Source organism: Clarias gariepinus, chromosome 22, assembly GCF_024256425.1.
Source record: "Clarias gariepinus isolate MV-2021 ecotype Netherlands chromosome 22, CGAR_prim_01v2, whole genome shotgun sequence".
Lineage (NCBI taxonomy): Eukaryota > Metazoa > Chordata > Actinopteri > Siluriformes > Clariidae > Clarias > Clarias gariepinus.
The window spans coordinates 669,457-689,413 of NC_071121.1; the positions used below are offsets into that span (position 1 = coordinate 669,457).

The 19,957-nt window shown below is 37.5% G+C and overlaps 1 protein-coding gene across 1 annotated transcript; it reads left to right on the top strand.

The window, feature by feature from the left end:
- Window positions 1–550: 550 nt before the first annotated feature.
- Window positions 551–19,654, top strand: syn2a (synapsin IIa). The gene is made up of 11 exons (XM_053481914.1): window positions 551–1,201; window positions 9,871–9,928; window positions 10,621–10,712; window positions 12,948–13,104; window positions 13,941–14,030; window positions 14,213–14,275; window positions 14,522–14,664; window positions 14,753–14,827; window positions 16,620–16,722; window positions 17,495–17,632; window positions 18,663–19,654. The coding sequence occupies exons 1-11, from the start codon at window positions 822–824 to the stop codon at window positions 18,792–18,794; spliced, it is 1,431 nt and encodes a 476-aa protein (XP_053337889.1). The 5' UTR covers window positions 551–821; the 3' UTR covers window positions 18,795–19,654.
- Window positions 19,655–19,957: the final 303 nt, after the last annotated feature.

Consider the following 19,957-nt stretch of genomic DNA (forward strand, 5'->3'; position numbering starts at 1 on the left):
AGTTAAACATTGAGCAGTAGAAATTAAATTAGTGGCAACAGAATCATCCTGTTTATTAATAAAAAAATAAAATAATACTTCTATATAAAAAACAAATTCATGATAATATTATAAATTAAAATAAATAACATTATTATTAATAAAAAATGTTCAATCTTGTAATTGGCACCTTTATGTGATTTTATTTTTATTTCATTTTTTATTATTATTTTATTAACTTTTTTTTTTTCTTGGAACTCATTAATACAGTTTAACATTCAGTGGTAGAAAATTGAAGCATCCTGTTTATTAATATTAATACAATTTATTTAAAAAATCATTGCTCAATCTTATAATCTGACATCACCTTTTTTTTTGTATTATATTTGTATTATTTTATTTTATTTTTTGTCTTGGAGATCAGCACATCTCCGTGTCCTCCATTTTATTCACACATATGCACTGGAAACCCCCCTGGTTTGCCTTATTTATTTATTTATTTATTTATCTTTTTTCCCCCCGTTTCTGCAGTGAACCGAAATCCATGATGGTCGTGAGGCTGTAAAATGGGGGCAGGGGTAGTAGAGATGAAGGGAGGGAGCGTAGCATCTCGTCCCCTGCAGGCTTTAGAAGAATGTGATTGGTGGATGAGGATGAGCGACGTCAGCATCCCAAGCATCGTGAGCTGAGAGGAAGCACAGAGACGCAAGGAGGAAACCCGTTCTATTCAGATGAGTGATAATCTCTCGAAGGAGCCTTCACACATTCTGCAGTCATTATCTAAGCAGCTCCAGTTCCTCCATCTCGGATCAGGATTTTAGATCGCATCCTCATCCACAGCCATGAACTACCTGCGCCGCCGTCTCTCTGACAGCACCTTCATCTCCAACCTGCCCAACGGTTACCTATCAGACCTGCAGAAACCCGATCCTCCTCAGCCTCCTCCACCGGGGACTGCGCCCGAACCAGCCCCTCCGGTCTCTCCGAGTCAGAACCAGAACCCAGCCCCGGCCCCGGCCCCGACCCCAGCTCCGGCCCCGGCCCCAGCCCCGGAGAGAAAACCCCAGCCTGCTGCTCAGCCCTCAGGTGCAGGATTCTTCAGCTCCATCACCAATGTGGTAAAGCAAACGGCAGCCTCAGCAGGGCTGGTCGAGCAGACACCCATCGCTGTTGCCAAGAAGTTTAAAATCCTGCTGGTCATCGACGAGCCGCAGCAGGAATGGTAGGTGTGGTGATGATTTTTAATCCTCTAAACACACAAACACTTGTGCTTTTAATGGTGTTTCTTGTTGTGTTTTTTTGATGAAACTGGCAGTATGTGAAGTTTGTATGTTGAAATGAGGTCATGCTTGACTGAATGCTTTGGGTTTTTCTCTCACATGCATGGTGCAGTGAGCACGAATCCTCCATCCCCCATCACGCATGAAGCCATCTTCTGTCATCACTATTATAATGTTTATTATAACAAGTGAGTGCCTTTCATGATTATGAGCAATTATTTTTAATCATTGCCAAAAATCATGTATCACAGTACTTATTAATATTTAATATACAGTTATAAAATAATTTATTAACATAGTTAAAATTCAGTGTCAAATATGTGACATGTGCATTTAACCTGTCAAATAATTGGACCATTTAATTAACATGTGTTTTTTTTTAATTAAAGCCCTAGTTTGTTTAGCTATGCTGTCATGTTTCTGGACAGAAATCTGGAAAATTATTTATTACTGCGATTCTTCCGCAACAAATCCCTTGAAATAACAGTGAAGGCCATGGTAAAGAGTAGCTGACATAAAACACACCTCATGTCCTCTCGTGTCTCAGCAGATCTCAGACATCAGCACACGTCTCTTTAAAAAATAAATAAATAAAAAAGGATGACTGAATGAAATTTATATTATTTATGGAATATAATCACACTGACATGCTGTGTGTTTAAAAAGCAGGTGTAGAAGGACAAAAAAAGGAAAGATTTTAAAGAGATGGCTTCCAAGTGTCACAATTGGTTCAGTTACTGTTTTAGTGAGTATTGTTTCTTCCTCTTATACTACAGCAATTTGCTAACAATTATTAAAAAAAATAAAATAATGATGCATCATACTTATACAATAAAATACTCTATTTCCTGCTCTCACTTACATAAGAGAGAAAAATCTTTTAGTTTGTCACATTTGAGAAACCACAAAGCAGTGTGAACTCCTCTGTTTTAAACATGTGCAAAAACTTGGTTAGAGCTTTATCTCTGACTGTTACACAGCACTGACACTGGAGACTCCTTACACTGATGTTTAAATATTAAATCAGCACATTTTTCCTTACAGAATATTTTTAAAAGCCGTTTATGTGGAGCGTGCGCTGTACACATCCCTGTGGATGAGCTGTTGCTATGGAAACGACAACGTATCAGAGCAAGCACATTAATATAAACCTGTGCTAATAAAGAAATTAATCAACACCTTTTGACCAATCAGGATGCAGAACGCCGCAGCAGCCAGAGTGGTGTTACATATTCTAATGTTATAAGATTCTGTAATTATACACACACAGGATGTTGAGCGAAACTCCAGGCTCTTCCTGCTCAAGTCTCTGGTGAGGCTGAGAACGTTTTTAGATTCTCGAGAGACATCACGCAGCAGGAAGCTCTGCAATTTACACACGTCAATAAAGGTGTCGCTGCAGAGCTTTCCCTGTTTACACTCCAGAGATGTGAAGAGCTTGTGTGTGTGTGTGTGTGTGTATGTGTGTGTGCGTATGTGTGCAGGCCAGATTATTGCAATGACATTAAAACAATGGAAATACTGCAGTTTGAGAGAAGTGTGTGTTTATCGCTGCCAGCTGGAGTAAAGGTGAAGGACAGAGGGTAGTACAGATGGTGTGTTCAGTTCAGATAACCTTTTACATCAGAATACTCTATAGAGGATCTGATGTGTATAAAAGCTACAGTATGATCTAAAATTAACACTTATTGTTGCAATGCAAAAGAGTCTGTGTGCCTATTTCTTCTTCATAAATATTAGGGTTATTTTTGTTCCAGACGTTTTCAAATAATCAAGAAATAAATACAAAAGCTTTATACATTTGGCAGACGCTCTTATCCAGAGCGACTTACATTTTTATCTCATTACACATCTGAGCAGTTGAGGGTTAAGGGCCGCGCTCAAGGGCCCAACAGTGGCAACTTGGTGGTTGTGGGGTTTGAACCTGGGATCTTCCAAACCGTAGTCCAATGCCTTAACCACTGAGCTAGGGGCCAGGGGTAGCTCAGTGGTTAAGGCATTGGACTACGGTTCAGAAGATCCCAGGTTCAAACCCCACAACCACCAAGTTGCCACTGTTGGGCCCTTGAGCGCGGCCCTTAACCCTCAACTGCTCAGATGTGTAATGAGATAAAAAATGTAAGTCGCTTTGGATAAAAGCGTCTGCCAAATGCCTAAATGTAAATGTAAATGTAAGCTACCCCTGGTCCCCTTTATACTTATGTACTATATACAGTACACAATATATCTATTGGAAAATTGAATGCAAAGCGTTCTCTAAACTTTGCACACTGTAGAATAACTTCCAGGAGCAAATAAAAATCTACTTTAGTAAAAATAAATTATAAATAGCACAGTTTATGCAAACCTTGACGCAGAGTGGCCGCATTACACTGCAAAACATAACGCATCCTGAAAAGCCAATTAGAGCACTTCTTTCTGTCATGTGATCAGTGGAACGACCTAATTGTGATCTAATTGTGTTCATTGTTTTATTTGGAGAATGTGGTAGCCAAGAAAAGGAGGTTGCAGTAACAGGACATTATGTGATTTGGATGTCGTTTGAACAGAATATAATATTCTCAGCAAAGGTGTGGGAGGCTGTAGTGTACGTACTGTGGTGGAGTTAGTCTGTAGTGTAACCCTAACCCTGGTTTTGCTGCATTTGGGAGCCATGATGCACTTACAGTAATGTTTAGGGGTGACACCCTGTTGTAACCTCATAGGATCACTTTGTAAATCGTTTTGCTTTATTTGAAAACAAAATACTTTGTTTGGCTTATCCTCAGTTTGTAGAAAATACACTATATGGACAAAAATATTTGCCCAAACCTGTTAATTATAGAATTCAGGTGTTTAAATCAGGTCCCTTATCCCCAGTGAAGGACAATCTTAATGCGTCAGCGATAACAAGATGCTCTTGGACAATGCTACACTTCCAATGTTGTGTTTACAGTTTGTTGAAGGCCCCAGTGCACAAAGTGAGGACTATAAAGACATGGTTAGATAAGTTCGGTGTGGAAGAACTCGACCGGCCCGAACACAGAGCCCTGACCTCAACCCCATGGAGCACCTTTGGGATAAACTGGAACTGGAGATTGTGAGCCAGACCTTCTCGTCCAACATCAGTGTCTGACCTCATAAACGCTCTACAGAATGAATGGACACAAATTCACACAGAAACACTCCAACATGTTGTGGACGTCCTTCACAGGACAGTGTGAGCTGTTAGAGCTGCAAAAGGGGGGCCGACTCCATACTGAAGTGTATTTACAGTGTTTGGATACAATGTCACTGCAGGTTTGGGGAAATACTTTTGTCCATATAGTGTACGTTTGTTACCCGTGGTATATGGTATATCGTTTGGTGGTGTTTTTTTTATATTAGTTTTTGTACCTAATTTCTCATTAATTAAATAGTTTGATATCAAAACATTAACATTTAGTTTCCTTTTTTAAATGTATTTTATCATTTATTTTTATCTTCTGCGTAGCTACATTTTATTTCCTCTTGCCCCTCTATTTTTAATGTTTCTATTTCTATTAGTATTAATATTCTGTATAATTCCATTCTAGCTACTTATATTTTAGTTATGTTATTTAATTAAACCCCGTTATATTCTTTTTGTTTGTTTGTTTCCTGTTTTACAGATAAAAGGATCAGTTACTTTTATTTGTATTGCACTTTCAGCCGCTAAAACTATAAAGTGAATGATGTGGTTCCTTTTATTATATTATTACATCTGTAAAAAAAAAAAAAAAACTCATGAAGTTGAGTCTTGATTTCTCTCGCTCTTCAGTCATTACTGTGCTGCCTCATTGATCAGCTGCCTCGGGCTAAAAGCCTGGACTAGAACAAACACTTAACATTGCAGACAGTCGTATCGCTCCCAAGAACAGAACATCCAGTGCTGGCCACTGAGGATTTTATATGCTCTAGAGAATTAAAAAGATTTACAATCAAAGATTTGACAGTGATGCAGAACACAGAGTGCGATTATAAAATACAGCCTGCAATATGGTGGAAGGAGTTTTACAGCAGAATGACAAGCTGAAAATTTTCTTTTGTTCTTATTAACTCCAGACAGGTGAAGGGACGAGTGTCTATAGCGGTTATAACAGTACATTCTTATATAACATTCTTAACTCAAATGGATAGACCGAATGGTATAATACACACACACACCATGTTTCAGACTCTAAAACCTAGTTTTAAAGGAATGGCTGCACAAGGACACCTTAAATATTATCTGCATTGTGCAATACAGTTTTATGGTGCATTGAGTGAAGCAACAGGAACTCACTTATTTTATCAAGATTTAGTCTTTGGCAAGTTGCTGCATGTAAGAGGAATAAAGCACTAATGGAACATGCTGTTTTAGGAAAAGGATTCATTTTGTGGTTCTTTATAACACCAGTCCAATGCCTTGATTTCTCTAATCGCGTCTGCTCTTTCATTTTATAGCAAATAATTAAGTATATTTTGTCATCTGATTATCCACTGTGGCTCAGGTTTATTGTTTATCAGCAGCAAAAAAAAAAAAAAACCCTGCATAATCTGTGGAATGCACACGAATCTCAGTGTGAGTCCCTGCCTCGCTGTTTGTTCACGCCATATGGAGTGTGATTTTGCAAAAAGTTGACAAAGAGAAGGTCTAACTCCAAAGCAGTGATGTTGTTTATTATATTTTACTGCAGAACAAAGCATGAGTGTCAGGTTATTCGTCTCCACGCTGCTGAGCGAATAAACGGCGTGTGTTCTATAACTCCCGAAACACCATTAAAGCACTGACACCATCACTCAGAACACCTCGCATAGAGCATTCTGCACTCGGATACGTGAGGAAATGAATATCTGTGGGATTATTAGTGTTATTATTGTTATTGTTACAAAGCATCCATTTCACCTCTACTTCAATTTTCACTACAGCATTAAGGGAATGAATGATGGTTTCATTTTAAATCTTCATTAGATTCATCAGCTAATGTTAAGGGAATAAAGTACACTGGATTTATGTTAATATTAACCTATGTCAATCTAACAATTAATATGCTAGCTGTGTGTGTAAATATTATTTTGGCTTTATTTTCATCCTGAATCTGAATCTAAATTTAAATTAATTTATTTTCATAACTTTAAATTTTTATCACTTAATCCCAGGTAGTCAGGGTTTACACTTCTAGATTTGGGTTGAAGTAAAGAAGCCAAGTCTAGGGTTAAAAAAATCTCCACTTTAATCAAGATCCAGTTTTAACACAAATTCAATTGTAGATAATAAATAAACTTATAAAAGTGTTGTTTATAATCCAGACAAATGGAAACCATTATTTTCTACCAGTGAACATGCAATAGTTTCCCAGCTACAACATGCAATTCAAAGCAAATCTATTATTTAGTGATATGTAAATTATTGTAAATTATTAAGTAATTTGTCAATTATTCAACAGTACGTAAGATCTTTCATACCACAGGCAATCTCAGACCTCAGCTTTTTAGTATAGAAGCTATTTGGAGAACGCTCTGAATGGCAGGTTCTTACTAACCGCTAATCACTGCATCTACGAGACCTAAAATTACAGGGTGTGTACAGAACTGAACTGAACTGAACTGAACAGCTGCACTCACCAACCCGCACTTAAAGAAAATGAAAAACAACAGACTAAAGAAAGAACACCAGCAGAAAAACTCTACACTAACACTCACTCACTCACTCACTCATCTTCTATACCGCTTTATCCTGTATTCAGAGTCGTGGGACCTGGAGCCTATCCCAGGAGGCTTAGGTACACCCTGGACAGGGTGCCAATCCATCGCAGGGCACACACGCACACACACACTTCTACACTTACAGTAGTACTTACACACTTTGCTTACAGAACCCAACATAGGGTAGAACCATTACATTACATTACATTACATTACAACCTGTAATTATACAGTGTGTGAAAACTAAAATCCAAAAAAAAGAACCTGAGCTGAGTACCATGAAGCTAAATGAACACAATGTGCATCACACACGTACCCAGCTAATACACAGAACAATTAGACCGCTGATTGACCTTCTAGCTGTGTAAAATGAGCTAATCGCGTTTCTTACAGGGTTTCCGAAGGTTCTTTTTGACATACTAACTCTAGCAACCTACTGTAGCTCAATTTAGTCAGATAGATAATGCTAGCTCACATGCAAACAGACTTCAAATGGCTAAAACGTCCTACACTTATTTGTGTTTGTGTGTGTATGTGTGTGTGTGCTAGCAAACTAGAGTAGTCATGAGAGAGGATTTGAATATGTTTTTTTATTTTTCTGCTACTTTTGCTAGCTAGCTGACGAAATATAAGCTAATGTCATAGCGACATGATTTCTGAAGGATTTTTTTGTTCATTCATAACGTGTTATGCTAATCTGAATTAATTAATCTTAAATGTGTAGAAAGTTAGCTAACACAAGCTGATCTTTTTTTGACAGAATTTTTGAGGGATTAAAAAAATATATATATATTTTAGCCCGCTAGATAAAATGAACTAATCTCATTTGTGACAGAATTTATTTTAGGATTTTAGGAGGTCATGCCGCTGCTAACTAGTTAGCTCACAGGAGTTAATCTCATTCTCCTAGGATTTTTACAAAATTCAGCTTCATAATGTAGCTAACATGAGCAAACCTAACAGGATATCTGAGAAGTACATCTTTGACTGCATTATAAAACTACATTTAATGGCTGTTTTTTTTCTCAGAATGTCAGGAGGATTTTAAAATATAACAACTAACAATTATTAATTCTGTTAAAGATACACAGTATGTTGTAATGAAGGTTGCAGGAGCTTTTTTCTAAGAGTTAAATCTCAGCTTTAACTAACATCAATGTCTGAGGATCACAAGCGTCTAGACTAGAGAATATGAAAAATAAACACAGTCGAATTTAATGTTCATCATTATCTGCGATTGGGTTTGTTTAGTGCTAAAGCTATAAACTGTTTATTAATACAGACTCTCACGTCCTTCACTGCTCTTAAGATCAGAGCATTTATATTCATCTTATGAGTAACAATGGGAAAGAACATATGCTGCACTGCTTATGCTCCATCCGTTAGCGTCAGTATTATGCTGTAGATCTTTCATTTATTGTAGAATAAGATCCTTACAGGTACAGTGCTGGAACAGGTTTGGATGTTATTTGGGAGAAAACATAATCTAAAAAATCTTTGCTTTTAAAACCTAAATCCAGGACCAACGAAAACCCGTTTCTCATTTTATTAATTTGTTGTTAAACACCGCCGTCTGCCTAATAACTGAGAAAGAACATACACAGTCACAAAATCTGCCTAATGCTTATGTGAAGTAATCGAATGTTCCTCCCTGGTGTAGATGTATTTTCTCACGCTTTGATCTTGCTGTGAGTCATCGTCAGCTCCATCATCTCCGTCATGTGTGTGTGCGAGTTCTCTCCGCTCTGATCAGCGAGGGAGCTTCAACATGAATAATTCATGCACAGTGTAAACAAACACGCATCTGTCGTCGAGATTTGCTGCTCTTTTCATTTGCAGAGTGCTTCTTTCTCTAATACGTATTAAACACAAGAACAAATTGCGTTTGTTTGTGATAATCTGCAAATTGAGAAATGTAACAAACAGCACTTCAGATCTGATGAATTTAATTAAAGCTGAGATTTGGCTTATTAAGCTTTATTACATTCATCATGTTTCTTCTCGGAAAGAAGCGTCAATAACCGTTAACTAAATTCGATCAATAAAATAGAGTAAAGTAGTACGTTTCCTTAGAGTAAAAATGTAATTAAAATATACATATTTAAAGTGAACATAGAAATGTTTTTAGTCAGTGGCCAAACATTAAGGAAGAAAACAATAATAGAAAAGCACAATCAAGGTCATACTGTAAATATCCCATTAAAGTAAGTAAACAGGGACACTTAGAAGGATCACACAAACCATACAGCCCTGACCTCACTCCAAGCCACATGTTCGGAAAAGACATTGATGGAGTTCCTGGGAGGCCGGCATTTCAGATGTAAAGCAGATGTGATCATGTCTTTCTGATAAAACTATCTACCTTGATGGTGTCCAAGCACTAGTGAAACACTGGGATAAGTGCATTAGTGTATTGGGAGATAAATGTAAAGAGAAATAAAGGGAGTGTTTACTCTCAGAACTGTGTTCTGTTATTCTGTACAATCAAAAGTCCTGCTTTGACTTGAACTCCTGATTTGAATCAGGAGTTCATGTTTATATGTTTAAATTTTATACATATAAATGCCTTTATGGTTCTAGTTGGATCTGTTAGTTGCATACATGCATTATTTTAAGGAATCCATCAAGGTCATGCCATTCCAGGGTCAAACACTTTGCTTTTTATTCTTTTCTACTTTTGCATGTTTTACGTTATAGTACACCAATACTGTACTTTACACCACACTGCTGCAGAATTTTAGATTCTGATTCAAATACCTTCTTGGTTTTATAGTAATTGCTCACTTTTTTTTACTTATAAAAGAATATGTTGAGTGTTAGATATTCAGGGTTACACTTACACACTTTTCTTTGCAGACAGTGTATTGAAGTAGAACAGGCTGATAAACTTCCTGTTAGCACTAACGCGTGTTGTTGTGCTCCACAGGGCCAAACTGTTCCGGGGGAAGAAGCTGCAGGGAGATTTTGATATCCGGGTGGAGCAGGTGAGTATGGGGTAAAGTGTTACTTATCTTTTATTTCTTAGGATTCAGAGGTGGCAGAAGAACTCATGACTCAAGCACACTTTTTTACCAACTCTAAATTTTTACTCAAGCTGAAGTACCATGTACACTTTGCGAGAAGTACATTTTTGAGAAGTGCTCGAACTAGTATACCTATCTGACGTATGCTATCTAATAAATCGCCATCTTTTCTGTAAACTTGGAATGCTTGGATTGGTGGAATTGTTTTGTTCCTGTCCTTCACACATGGGGATGCAGGTCATGCTGTGGAGTGAGTGACAGCATGAACACATATGTTTAAATTAGAAAATCATCGTGACCATCAGTTGTTATTGGTCTTCGTCTGCACCATCTGATCCACACACAACTTGGCACAGGTTTTATGCCAGATGCTCTTCCAGGCGCGACGCTCCCATTTTGTCCGGGCATGGGACCGGCACTGTATCCAGGGGTTGACCCCAGGCTATCCTCATGGCACACAATAAACTGACCGCTGAGCCACCAATGACCCTTAGCTGAAAAAGTAAAGAGTCTTTATTTAAAATGTAAAAATGGGAAGTAAAAGTAAAAATGCTTAAGTACAGTAACTGAGTAGTTACTTTGGTACTTGCCATCTCTGTTAGGTGTTGTGATTTAATATTAAATTACTGCACAAATTAATTTCTACATTCTAGGCTGAGTTTCATGACATCAGCGTGGTGTCGCAAGCTAATGGGACCTGCAACGTGGCCATGCAAGTCACCAGGAACGGGACTAAGGTGGTGAGGTGAGTCTGCTGCCTCTAAGTCACTACAATTTTTGAGACTCCTTGAAATAAGGCACATGGGATGCTAAAGGTTTTGGGAATGTAAAGATGGGAAATAAGTATGATCCTGATCTAAAAAAAAAAAATACAATTCTTGTTTAAAAATCTGCATGACATCGTGCAACATTTGCATGAAACCAGAAGTATCAAAAACAATTATCTATAAAAATACATAAAAATTGAGTAAAGATAGCAAGCTTCCAAACCGCTGTAGTGTGTAAACTCTGCTCTGATTTAAAACTCTGCTACTTTACGTCAATTCTCTAACGGCAAAATCTCTTACTGTTTGTTTGCATCTCTTTCTTTTCAGCTCTGAGATTCTGACTCATATAATATAATGAGCCCCAGTCACATGACTCTTCAGGGGGGGAAGTCCATATGAACTAAATCTTTATTCCTTAAGTTTAATTATTTTAAATAAATAAATATCTAAATCATCATTAAAATGTTCATTTTAACCTTTAAAAGAATTTAATGCTAATAAATTGTAATAGAATAAAATCACATAGTTCTTTATCTGGAAGTAAATAAAGTCAGATTTTACTAAAAAATTCAAAAACTGGAAAGGTACTTGTGGTTTTAATGCCATTTTCACCTTTTAGTGCGATGACACTTTTAATTATTTTCCAACATGCTGCAAAAAGAGAAGTAAAATATTTTAAAAAATTACAAAAACAAGTGTGTGGCTGTGGAACGAATAATTTAAATTTACATTATTTTCATGGGAAATTTTTGCTTTGGTTTACGGTTTAGTGTTTTGAAATACGAACCCGCTTCCCGGAAAGAATTATGCTCGTAATCCAAGGTTCCAGTACAGTATACAGTATACAGTACAGTATAACTAATGACCACGGTACCATTTTACATAAACAACTTCCTGAAAACTAAATTTTACACTTAATTCATTTAAATTCAATTCAATTTAGTTTCTATTGCACTTTTAACACTCGTCGTTGTCACAAAGCAGCTTTACACAATCAAAAAAAATTACAGAAGTTTGTATGAAATGTGAATGTGTTTGAATCAGAATGATCAGATGAACAAGCTGAGGGTGACGTTGCTGAGGGAAAAACTCCCTGAGATGGTAATAGGAAGAAACCTTGAGAGGAACCAGACTCAACAGGGAACCCATCCTCATCTGGGTGATAACGGATAGCAGGGATTGATCCGCACTCATACTGTGTGTTAGGAGGCTGGAAGTTCAGTATAACAGGAGATGTGGAGAAGTTTATATGGAGTCCAGTTGGTTATTGGAGCCGCAGGGACTCCGGCAGGATTATGACATCATAACTAAAAGGGAGGAGCCAGAAGGAAACATCTGAGCATTTGGCCTACACCCTTATCCAGAGCGAGTTACATTTTATCTCTTTTTTTGTTACCTTTAGAATGTTTCAAAATAATATTTAAAAACCTTACTCAAATGTAAACTTGCTTTTTAAGACATTCATCAGCAAAATATTTCTCTTACCTACAAATCACACAACGATAAAATACGACATACACAGAGGAGTTAAAGACCTCAAGAATTAACACTGAATGTTCACACGTCACTCATTTAAACACGTTCTTTAAAATCATTTCCAACATAAATTCTGTGTAAATAAATACAAAAATGTTAAATATTTCAATGTGTTTGTGTGAGTTCTGAAAAAAAAACTGTGTGTGTGTGTGTGTGTGGCCTTAGTGTCAGCCCACTGCCTGCCTGTCTGCTGCAGGATAATTGTTGCTCTAATGGCTGGAAGAATAAACCACATCACATCGCCCACACACATAGACACACACACACATACACACACAGACACACACACACGGCTGATTGGGATCAGTCCAGCATTATAAGTGAAATGGAGGAGGCTGTAATGCAGAGACTGATATATTCCTGTCTCCAAACAATGTTCCTTTTCACCTCAGCTGTCAATCAAAGTCTTATGCAAAGTGTAATACACATTAATACACAGCGGAAACACCCCTTTCACTGATACTAATGAATGTGTGGTGAAACATGGTATTACACTTTTACCATCATGTCCGAGGGGAGGCTAGGCCGAGTTGGCTTCCGTTTCTAAAAAAGTCATTAAACTATGAAATGCACCGCCTGTCTCTCCGCAAACTCCGCCTGTGTTACACCTCCTTCACTGCGATGGACACCAAAATGTCAGTGAATGTTTTGTCATAAACATCTACATTTCCCCTCAGGTCATTCAAGCCAGACTTCGTCCTGATTCGCCAACACGCCTTCAGCATGACGGAGAATTCTGATTTCCGGAACCTGATCATCGGTCTGCAGTACGCAGGCGTCGCCAGCATCAACTCTCTTCAGTCCATATACAACATGTGTGATAAACCATGGGCCGTGAGTCACTTTTCAGTATCATACAGATTCAGAAATTCAGTCACTTCACCCATCCACCCCATGTCCACACTAATTTCCGCACCAGTCAGTTCTCCCGTCACACAGCAGCTTCACTCCGGCTGGGTGAAGTCTGACGCACGCTTTGTACGAGAAACGTGAAGTCGGCCACGTCAGAGTAAAGCGCTATCCACCCTCTTCTACATACATGAACCCCACAGATTCCCTCGATTGGCTAGTGTCACTGTGAGTGACAGGGGACAGAAAGTATATGCCCCTCCCACCTGGAGATCATGACTAATATTGCTCACTTTGACTCTGGGATTTAAACATGCAATGTACAATTTTGAACTGCACAATTACAACAGCCTGTCATGCCATACTAATGTCCTGGGGTAAAAAGATCAACACAAAGTTGTTCCATTAGGTCAAAAGTAATGGCGCCTTAAAAAAAGAAGTAGACTTAGAGTACGCCTCTGGTAGCTCAGCTCTCTACACCTCACACTGTCCTTTGAGGCGCTGTTCCAGCGTTTAGTCACCATTTTGTAATTTGCAGCTCTTTGACTTTTATGGATTTTTCTGGGCGTGGCTATCTGCAATTATTATGAATGTGCTTGCTAAATAATTAATTTGAACTAACAAAATCAAAGTGATAATAACAAAAAATGTATGGGTAATCTGGTGATATCTTTTTTGTTTACCCAAAACTTTATTCAATTATGAATGAAAAAGGCCTAATAATTATTTTTTACTTTAAAGAAAAGGGGCAAATTGATATAGGGTTTAATGATAGTAATGTTTGTGTAATGGCTGTGTGTTTTTTTTATTTTGCTCGGCAGTTTGCTCAGCTAATCAGCACACACAGGAGGCTGGGAGCTGAAAAATTTCCACTGATTGAACAAACCTACTACGCAAACTACAAAGAGATGGTAAGATGTTTATTTATTTCCTTATTCATAGATTTTCTTTGGGACGCCCACAGAGGTCACACTGAGGTGAAGATTATAAACTGAACTGAACCGAAAAGCACAAGGAGAACCAGAGCTGCAGTGTGGTTCAGTGGATTGGAGTGAAAATCATAAATACATGCTTTTATTTTCATATTCTTTAGGTAACCATGCCAACCTTCCCTGTTGTGGTGAAAATTGGACACGCCCACTCTGGAGTGGGTAAGGTACGTGTCAGCTCGACCAAAATCTAAAATGAATAATGGGCAAAAATTTATAGAATCCAAAGATAAACTGAACACATTTCTGGAATTTTTAAGTCATTAAATATTTAACTAGTGAAATGAATAAATAATTATATGAATAAAATAAATAAACAGAGATTTAATAATTCTGGACTGCATGTAGATAATATTGGCTGTTAATAATAATAACAGAAGCTATGATTTTTAACGCTTATCCCCTGTGTGAAGGTGAAGGTGGACAATCACACCAAGTTCCAGGACATAGCTAGCGTGGTGGCTCTCACACAGACCTACAGCACGTCCGAACCCTTCATCGACTCCAAGTACGACATCAGGATCCAGAAGATCGGCAACGACTACAAAGCCTACATGTAGGTCCAGCTGTCAGAGCGAACACATCCTCATGATTTCATTGTATTTAAGATAAAGGTAAATTATTTTTGTTTGCTTTTATTTTAGGAGAACCTCTATCTCAGGAAACTGGAAGTCCAACACAGGAACAGCCATGCTGGAGCAGGTGGCCATGACGGACAGGTAACAACATCACTTCCTGTTTTACAGGTTTAAATAAGCTCAGAGCATATTTTTGTTTTTTAAATAATAGTTTTGCATTTACATGTAAAAAGCACACACACAGCGCCTGCACGCGTAAACAGAGACACTTATCTGTTGGGATTTATTTTAACTTTTTTTTTAAGGCAAAGTGCTGGTTAATTTGTTTTATTTTAACTTTATATTTTGTATTAATTATTTTAATGTATTTATTTTTTTGGGCTGAGGAAGGAATAATTTAAGTTTCCATTATTTCTATTATCAATTTGCTTTGATTTATGAGTGTTTTGGAATATGAGCCCGCTTCCCGAACGAATTATGCTCGTAATTAAAGGTTCTTCTGTAGTCCTTTATCTTATGAAGCACAAGTGCCAAATTATAATGTTAAATTGTTTAAGTTATATTAGTGTGTATATTTTACATTTGTGTTTTGTGTAATTTTGCAAAACACTATAACTCCACAGTTTAGACATAATGGATAAATCACCCTGCAGTTGCGTTAGTGGTTATTTAAGTGTGCAGTTTTGTATCAATAATACGACGAGTGTAGTTTAATAATATACACAGTTAAATCTTGGATTGTGAGCATAATTCGTTCCTGAAGCCTGCTTGTATATCAAAACACTCGTATATCAAAGTAAACCTGCCCCATAAGATATAAAGAAAAAACTGATGATTTGTTCCACGACCCAAAAATATTCATAGAAAAATAATTAGTACAAAATATAAAGTAAAAATAAAACAAATTAACCTGCACTTAACCTTTAAAAAAAAGTCAAAATAAATCCCAAAAGATAAGTGTTTCTGTTTATGCATGCAGGCCCTGTGTGTGTGTGTGTGTGTGTGTCTGTCTGTGTGGATGAAGTAAAAGGAGGAATCAGCCTACCCCTTTTCATCTTACACAGTAAACCTTTCTCCTCTTTTATTTGAATTTCACACACACACACACACACACACACATTAACGGAAAGACTGTTTTGTCGGAAAAATTTGCATTGCTAACATCGCTAATGACACCCGTATGAGCGCATACTAACAAAATCACTGCTGTAAAGTAAAACAAACAAACAAATGAACCTGCACTTTACCTTTGAAAAGAATCGCGACAGAGCAGTGTTTTCGTGTAGAGCAGAGTATGTGTGTGTGTGTTTGTGTGTTTGTGTCTGAAGCCGAGAGGAGATGGGGGCGAATGGTGGTGTAAAGGTGAGTGTGTGTGTGAAAGGGCACAGTGTCAAATTATGCGTGCGCAGACGCATAAGGAGAGAGAGAGAGAAGAAATGTATCTTAAACCTCTCTAATGAGACTTGCTTTCGCTTTACACGCGCGCTGTACACACACGCATACACACACATGTGGTCACAGTGTTATAGTAAACAGTACACTCGTACATAGATGTTGATTATACCTGTAAGAGACGTGCTCTAAGACCCAGCAGGGGAGACGATTACCCACAATTCCGCAGCACTAGAAAGAGAAAAACAGTTGCTGTGTTGTGATAACGTGACGCTTGGCGTCAAAACAGGAAGCGCGTGCGTGATACATGATACTTGGTACTCGTAAACCAAGACTTGCTCATTTTGCAAGTCAAAAGTAATTAAAAATCTTTGCTCATCTTGCAGAACACTCACGAACCGCGTTACTCACAATCCAAGGTTTCACTGTACTGAACTTTTGTTATTTCAATGCTAACACCATTACCCATCATTTCAGTTAAAAATAAAAATAAAATAAAAAGGCTTACATGTTCGTACTGGTTGTGTGTGTGTGTGTGTAGGTATAAGCTATGGGTGGACACATGCAGTGATCTGTTCGGAGGTTTGGATATCTGTGCAGTTAAAGCCATTCACGGTAAAGACGGAAAAGATTACATCACTGAGGTACGTTTATCACAGCACTAAAACTGTTTCATTATTTATTTATTATTGTCAGTCACCTGAAACTTCATTACGCAGATGATTTTATGAATTTCAACATGCATAAAAATTGTGGAATTTGTCAAAGTGCAGAATTTTTTACAGCAGTAAAATTGTCCAATCATGTTACTGTATGCAAATTATTTAAATACTAAGAGAGAGGGGGCGGGGCCTGAAAGTGTAGGGCATTTTTCTTTTATTAATATATTCATGCCTCTGGATTTATATATACAGTATATTTATATAGATAATGTTTTTTTTTTGGGGGGCAAACTGATTAAAAGAACTGAATAGAGGAGTAAATATATAAACCTAAATGTAAATGTAAGTGAAATTGAAAACAAATCAAATATTTTTATCATTATTGTGGCTTATTATAAAATTATAAACTCATTATAAAATTTTTAACAGTCATTATTATATGATATTTACGAATGCATTAGAAAGATATTTTAAGCGTGTCCTCAGGTCCACACTGGATTTGTACAACAGAATAGGATGATTTTCAGATTTACTGGTGACGTCACAGCGGTCTGTGGCCTGGAGTTCAAGAAAGTGTCATTAATCAGAATGTCTGTGTGGGAGGGGCGGTGGTATTAACTCACGTGTCAATCACAGTGACACAAACTACTGGCCTTGTGTCAGCTCGTGTATGTGGAAGAGGGCAATTAGTGCTTTGCTCAATAATTAGAAATACTGGGAAATGCAGGTTTAATGAAACTGTGTCGTGGATCAGGTGGTCGGCTCGTCCATGCCTCTGGTTGGAGATCATCAGGCTGAAGATCGGCAGCTCATAGCAGACATGGTTATAACCAGGATGAACCAGGCCATGTCCCAAAACCCTAAAAGACCCACCACCATCCAGCCATCACAGGTACACACATACACACACACACACACACACACACACGGACACACACATGCGTTTTAAACCTCAGTATGAACTTATGGTATTTTAACCTATAAGAGCCCGGACCCAGTTCTCCTTTAGGAGACATTATGGGGTGTAACATGGTGCACCACACACACCACATGGAACACCTTGTGAATGATGTCACATGACATTTTCTCTGACAATTTTAGAGTTAAAGGCCCTATGTGACTTACGTTACAGTGATATTTTATTAATTTGTTTTATATAAATCTGCTTAAGAAATAGAATCAGAACAGTTTAAGTCTAACACATGAGATGGAATTAAATTATTATAATTGTTAAATTAGATGGCACTTACTTTCAGTAAGAAAAAAAACATGCTTTTTAAAATGAGCTAGTCACATGTCTTCCCCAGACACACCACCATTTTTTACAAACTTGAAACCTCGTACCTAAGAAAGAATATAAAGTAAAGAAAGCCTGTCGGCGGTGAGTCTGACTGAGCGCTCGTCTGCTACACTGACAGACAAATTTCACCTTTATTCATTATTCTGTCCATAAAACATTCCATCTCTGACATCTGGAATCTGTGGTCCATCAAACTGTTAGACATTAATCTTTGGATCACGGTTCGGTGTACCCAGGTACGGTGTGAATCGGGTGTGAAAGCGAAACCTGCCAAAATACGGAAGTGTAATGTGGTTTAGAATAAAACCTCTAAAGTGCGCAGCTATAGCAGGTACAGGAGGAGGGCAGACGAGACGGTCATTCTGGACACTTTCCTTAATATTAATAGTCGACTTATTGTAAACTTTGCCACCAATGTTCTATTTGTATTGATTGGTTTATTGGTGCCTCACAAATTACCGACATGCACACTGTCACCTACTGTATCACTCAATCAGGGCCTCTGGTACGGTATGAAACAATCCTCAGTCCTCAGTACTGTAACCTGGAAATATAAAATTATAAATATAGTCGTGAGCATTGATGGAGCCACCGTTCTTTGTTTTTTTTTTGTTCACGTCAGAACGGAGCTCAGAAGGACGTGGTGACGGATGGGAAGAAGACGCCGTCCCAGAAGGCTCCTCAAGGCTGTCTGCAGTACATTCTCGACTGCAATGGAGTCGCAGTCGGACCCAAACCGGTCCAGGCCAAATGAGACGAGAGAGAGAGAGAGAGAGAGAGAGAGAGAGAGTGGGGGAAACAGGGGCACTCAGCACAGGGCTGAGATCTAAACACTGATTAGCAGATTGAATTGAGACAGTGGTGTGTGTGTGTGTGTGTGTGTGTGTGAGGGCAGGTTGTGTCTCAGAGAGCGAGCCTGGACTGTTTTTATCCCCTATGCAGTGTCAGTGTGTCGCTTTAGTTGTGCGCTTGTGATGGTCGCTTGTTGTTTGTGTGTAAAGCGGTTGTTAAATTCAGGCCTGTGTTTAATTACAAACGTGGTGTTTAAAACGAGCAGATCGTTAACTCGGAGCTCAGTGTCGCTTTACTTCTGCCCAAATTATCGTCTTTTTCATTTTTATTATCCTCGTTTTGTCTTGATGGGTGTTCAGACTGTTCACAACTCTGTGTGTGTGTGTGTGTTTAGTATCAATGTGTGTATGGCGATGATTTATGGAGTTTATTTTTGCATGAGCACTTGTTGAGAGTTGAGAAGCTGTTTTAAAACTCACAGCTCCGCTCTGAAGAAGACATTAGTGACGTGGTGGACGTGTGTGACTAACATGACTAACATCATCAGCTGTAATTTATAGGTCGTTTAAAAGGATTTCACAGAAGCGTCTCATTATTGTAGAGATATAATGAAGTCAGACGTGTATTTACCCGTAGTTTAGACCAAAACTCAATTTTATTTTAAAGAATAAAGAAGTTTATAAAATAATGGATGGCTATGTTACATATAAGGCCTATGATGCCAGAGTATTAGGGAACAAAATAAAGGTTTTTAAACAACATACTGGACCAAGAAATATATATAAAATAAATAAATCAAATGATAATAATAATAATAATAATAATAATAATAATGCTGTTGTACATTAGGCATATATATATAATAATAATAATATAAATCCAACTTTATATTATTATTATTATTGTTGTTGTTATTATTATTATTATTGTATAAACTTACTATATATTAATTTTTCCCTAACACAGATATATAAAATATATATATATACAAAATTCCATTATAAAATATTAGTCTTGATATTTAACTTTTTTGTATATGTATTTGTTTTTTACACAATGCAATTCATTTGATTAGTTTTTGTTATTTTTATTCATATTATAACTTTTTTTTTATGGAAAAGCCAC